Source organism: Eimeria maxima, genomic scaffold (assembly GCF_000499605.1).
Source record: "Eimeria maxima Weybridge genomic scaffold, Emw_scaff2039, whole genome shotgun sequence".
In the NCBI taxonomy this organism is placed as follows: domain Eukaryota; phylum Apicomplexa; class Conoidasida; order Eucoccidiorida; family Eimeriidae; genus Eimeria; species Eimeria maxima.
Genome location: NW_013564924.1, coordinates 1 through 5,179, shown reverse-complemented (window position 1 = coordinate 5,179; position 5,179 = coordinate 1). Strand labels below are relative to the sequence as shown.

The 5,179-nt window shown below is 45.5% G+C and overlaps 2 protein-coding genes across 2 annotated transcripts; one reads left to right on the top strand and one right to left on the bottom strand.

Moving 5' to 3' along the window:
- Positions 1-72: 72 nt before the first annotated feature.
- On the bottom strand, positions 73-900 carry EMWEY_00057000 (hypothetical protein; the record flags this gene model as incomplete). The annotated part of the gene is made up of 3 exons (XM_013480543.1): positions 73-244; positions 435-537; positions 837-900. 3 exons carry the CDS (start codon positions 898-900, stop codon positions 73-75), a joined length of 339 nt encoding a protein of 112 aa, XP_013335997.1.
- Positions 901-2,194: 1,294 nt separating this feature from the next.
- EMWEY_00056990 (KH domain-containing protein, putative) lies at positions 2,195-4,952 on the top strand (the record flags this gene model as incomplete). Its single annotated transcript, XM_013480542.1, has 7 exons — positions 2,195-2,406; positions 2,635-2,768; positions 3,041-3,249; positions 3,532-3,632; positions 3,927-4,084; positions 4,284-4,458; positions 4,719-4,952. Coding segments are annotated over 7 exons (1,223 nt in total), but the record flags the coding sequence as incomplete, so codon positions are not given.
- Positions 4,953-5,179: the final 227 nt, after the last annotated feature.

The window sequence follows — 5,179 nt, the reverse complement described above, 5'->3', positions numbered from 1 at the left end:
ATACTAAAGATGCCATTACCAGGTGTAGTTCTTCTGGCGATTGCTAGATGAAGAAAGCAAAACTCTAGCGGGTCACGAAAATCTTCCATTACCCGGCACTGCGATGACTGTCACACATAGGTCGTCACCAACAGAAGGAGCACTCTTCATGAGTAGTGCTGCGATGACCGTCACACATAGGTCGTCACCAACGGCAGGAGCACTCTTCATGAAGAGTTCTCCCGCCGTTGTTGAATTAGTTTTGCTGAAAAAGCATTTGCCGCTGAAGAGAATCCAGGATTTGTGCTTGGTGCAACTCGATGAGTCTCCAAATCGTTGGTCGCCATCCCACCACCGCTCCCGGCAACCTTGGGGTGCTACCAAGTATCAGGGACTTTTGGGGTTAGTAGTGGGGCCTTTATGCTCCATATAAGGTTTTCGTATATACACCTAACTTTCCTCCCCATTCGTTGGGCGCCACGTACGAAGCGGCCCACTCGGCTGAAGTGCCGGAGGGGAATACAACAAGGGGCATTACATGGGGAGCAATGAACCGCCCTGCAGGTGTAGAACAGGTCAACACGCACGGACAAACGAGCTTCCTTTGGTGTATGCTTAAACACTCTAGACCACTGTTGAAAGTGCCTGACTGCATACCACTTGCATTCTGTAGTGTGGCAAGGCTTCATGCGGACCAGTCAGGCCGTTTTGCCTGCATGCGACCAACCACGCTAAACAGCCCCACCTGCAACTGCAAGCAAACGGTCTTGGCCATGTGCATGATAACTGTATACCTCAGTTGAATGCTTGTGCTTGCTAAGAGGGTGCGTACAACAGTCAAGAAAGGGTTCTCGCACTTTCTTGAGGCAGGCTACCCAGCATCGGCCAGAATGTGCTAGAAGCAGGTAATCGATGCGTCATGCTCAAGCATTGTAGACAGCTGTTGAAAACCTGCTTGTGTTCGCGCTGCTTATGTGCTTGAAGGTTGCGTCCTAAGGCCTAGTAAGTGTTCATGTGCCAACTGCGAGAAGGCTATGCTTCAATAGGAGCATTGCTCCAGATGCTTAGACAACCCCACATTTATCCATATCATCTCCTGCCTCGGATGCAATGGGCTAACACTGTATACAATTGTTTGACGCATCGTTGGCAATCAGCAGCAAATCTGTAAGCCATTAAAAATACATGAAACAACTTCAGACAACCGATGGCACATAACTGTGGGGGCCGGCCTGGGCAGGCTCCTTTATTTAGGGTAAATTGCGTAAGCACTGGGCGTTGAAAGTTGTGCGAATTCATCTGCCATGTTTGTTTTAGATGAAATCGGGTGATGTGCTAGCAGGAGTTAAATGAGGAGAGAAGCAGTTGTTGGGCACACGCCTAAAGGGGGGGTCAAGCCAGCCAGTTATAATGAGAGGAGGCAGCTTGCGCGTTGTGCTGTGACAGGGGCTGGGGTCTGTTGCTGGCCGACTACGTTGTGTATTAAGGGTCTTTAAAGGGATTGTTGGGTGAAGATTATTCTTCTGTTGTTCCTTTTTAAAGCTGAATCACGCCTAAGCTTCTTCGCTTCTTAAGAGGCTCGCATCGCCCGAGGCGAGGTGGGGATATTAATTCATGTCGTGACGGCTGCTGCTGGTGCGGTGGTTGTATCGTTCGTTTCCTTAATTTTTTAGGTTTTCTTCTTGTCTCCTGTTTGTTTTTAGTCTTTTTGTTGTGGATTTGTCCTCATTCCTTCGCGGGAATGCTTGTCATCCCCCCCCACCCATGGCCGTTCTTGCCCCTGTTTCTCTTGAGTAAACACAAGGAAGCCACGCTATATATTGCCTAGTTCGTTCCTATTCCTCCGCGACAGTAGAATCTGGCTCATTTAGATTCTCTCCTTTGTTTAGGGGGGAGGATAGATAAGTTGAACGGCTTAGCGTAGCAGCGAGTTCGATTGGCCGGGTGGGTGGTGGTGTGTTGTGTTTATGAGTACTGGTGCATGCATTGTTGTTCTTTCTTATTTTTTTATGTTTTATCCCTTCCTGAGTCTTTCCTTTTCTTCTCCAGCAGAGGAAATGGCACAAAGATGAGCTTATTTCCCCCTTCGATGTGTGCCGATCGCCTGCAGGCTCTTCCTTCCCTTCAAGCAGCTTCCTTGCTGCTTCTCCTCTTAGCCTACATTTAGTAGTTATACGTAGCTAGAGGAGGCAAACCCCTGTGGGTGCAGCAGGCAATGAGCGGGCAAGGAAGGGACGAGGGCCCCGAGAGGGCAGCAACAGAAGACCGCAGATCCCCTTCGAGGGAACGCGTCCGTGATATGTCGCAAGACGGGCAGGGGGGCCCCAGGGGCCCCTCAGGGGACCGCAGCCCTGCAGCAAGACGATCTCCGTCAGGCAGCCGCCGCAGCAGAAGTCCCCAGAGGGCAGACAGAAGGAGTCGCTCCTCGTGAGTCTTTTATACATCTATACAGCAGCAAACAGCTACAACAGCAGTAACATTCTTATCCTGCTTGCTGCTGCAGCACCAAACACTGCCTGTTGTAGCGACATTATAGCTGCACCAGCAGCAGGAACTCGAGAAGTGTACACCACCTACGGAGTTCCGTTGGAAACACGTTAACGGCAACTTGTTCTGCTGCTGTTGTTGCTGTTGCTGCTGCTGTTGCTGCTGCAGACGCGGCAGCAGAAGCAGGAGCCGCAGCGGAGGCCGTGGGGGTCGATACAATGGTAGAGCCTACTATGGCGATGAGAGGGTTACCCATGTAATGGAGATTCAGGATGATGACGCCTCTTTCATCTTAGGTGCAGGTGGGCCTCCATACAACCTTTGCTGCTGTCTGCTGCTGCTGCTGCTGCTGCTGTTTAATGCTGTCCTGTTATTGCTGCCGCTTGCTTTTGTATGTAGCTGTCGGGTTGACTGTCTTGCGCCTAGGACTGGCGCGAGTCAGGACGCCTTGTATGCTGCATGCCCATGCTTATGCACGCAAGCCTTTGCATGCAAGCATGCATTAGTGCATGCATGCATTAGTGCATGCATGGATGCATATGTGTGTATGTATTTGGGGCTTGCATGCATGCAGGGGGTCGTACGAAGCGTAAGCTGAGTCATGTATGCGGTGCGGAGTTGAATATAGAGGAACGCAATGGTCGTACAGTATTAGAGATGAGAGGAACAGAAGAAACAATAAAAAGAGCAAAACTTTATGTAGGGTTTGTTATGCAACAACGTGTTGGTCCTGTACAACTTCCTCCTGATGCAGAAAGCAGAGATGATCTTACCATCATAGATGTAAGTCCTAAACCCCAGTAAACCCTAATAAACCCTAATAAACCCTAATAAACCCTAATAAACCCTAATGCACCTTAAACACCATACATACCTACCTACTTTATATCATACCTATCCACAATGAGCAGCAGAAACAGAAGGAAGATGAGCAGCAGCAGCACACAATAGCAGCAGGTGGTGGTGCTGCTGTATGTTATATATTAGCACCATGAAACATAATAATAATAAACATAATAAACATAATAATAATAAATAAATATAATTTATGTTGTATATATTCAGGTACCTCATGAATGTGTAGGATACGTAACAGGAAGGAAAGGTGCAGGTCTACGAAGTGTAGAAGAAGAATGGAATACTTTGATGTTCTTTACAGACTTGAGGTCAGAGAAGGCCGGGCAAACAGAAAGACTCGCTATCTTTGGAAGCCAGTACGTATTTATTTATTATTTATTTATTTATATTTGTTTATTTATTTTATTGTTTATTTGCTTGCTTGGTTGGTTGGTTAGGTCTGTTGCTGCTGCTGTGCTGCTGGTGGCGTAGTCGCTGCTGCTGCTGTGGCTGTAGATGAATGGGTATTCTGTGCATGCATGAATGAATGAAATGTTCGTGTGCATGCATGCATGCATGCATACATGCATACATGCATGCATTTTGGGGCTTTTTTTTCTCAGACGTGCCCGTCGTGGTAGCGAATTGAAGGTAATGTCTGCAGTAGAGCAGAAGATGCCTGGTTATTTTACGGATAATATACAAGAAGGATCTAGTACTAATGAGGGATTTGATACAGATTATGTTGCTATAGCAGAAAAAGATTACTCCTATGCATTAGGTAATATAATTAACCCTAATAAACCCTAATAAACCCTAAACCCTAGATGTGTTGACCGTGTATGTGCGTCTCAGCAGCGCCATTGCTGCTGCTGCTGCATGCATGCATGCATGCATGCGTGCATGCATGCAGCATTATCTTGTGCATGCGGTTTCTGCATGCATGCGTTTCTCTGTTTCTTTTCCCTTTTTGCATGCAGGACAAAGAGGAAGCACAAGAAAGAAGTTAGCAAGAGCATCAGGGGCAATATTAGAGTATGTAGGAAGAATAGCATTTGTTGCTGGTACCCTACAAGAACGCATGCGAGCTAAACAATATCTACAATGGTTATGCATGCAGAGGACATCCTTTGTTCATGTTGATACAGCAGGAAGGTAAGCATCAACAGAAACAGCAGCACCTCTCTCCTGTTGATTATGAATTATTGTTTATTAGGGTTTAGGGTTTATTAGGGTTTAGGGTTTATGAGGGTTTAGGGTTTATGAGGGTTTAGGGTTTATAAGAAAAGAAGGAAAGATTAAATCCATGACATAATTAGTAAGAACACGAACCCCCACCTAATAGATAAAATAATAAATATATTTATTTATTTATTTATTTATTTATTTATTTATTTATTTATTTGTGTGTATAGGGACGACTGCGAGGTTGTACATTTACCCCTGGATGCAGTAGCATACGTAACAGGATCTAAAGGTAGTAATTTACGTCGTGTAGAGGAGGAGACAGGTACATTTATATTCTTAGATGGAGCAAGAGGAGGAGGAGAGGAGAGACTCCTTATCTTTTGTTATGATCCAGAGGCAAGGAGACGAGCAAGAATTAGGATAGAGGATAGAATTGATGAAAAATTATCAGGAAGGGCTAGGTACGTATTTATTTATTTTTTTTATTTATTTTATTTATTTATTTTATTACTGTCTCCTTTTATTGTCTCCTTTTTCTCCTTTTATTTTTTTCCCTCTCTCTCCTGTTGGTTAGTTATGTGTCTCCTTGTTTTTTTTTTGTCTTCTGTGTCTCCTTTCTTCTCTTCTGTCCCCTTTTGTGTCTCCTGTCTCCTTTTGGTGTCTCCTTTGTCTCCTTATATATATATTA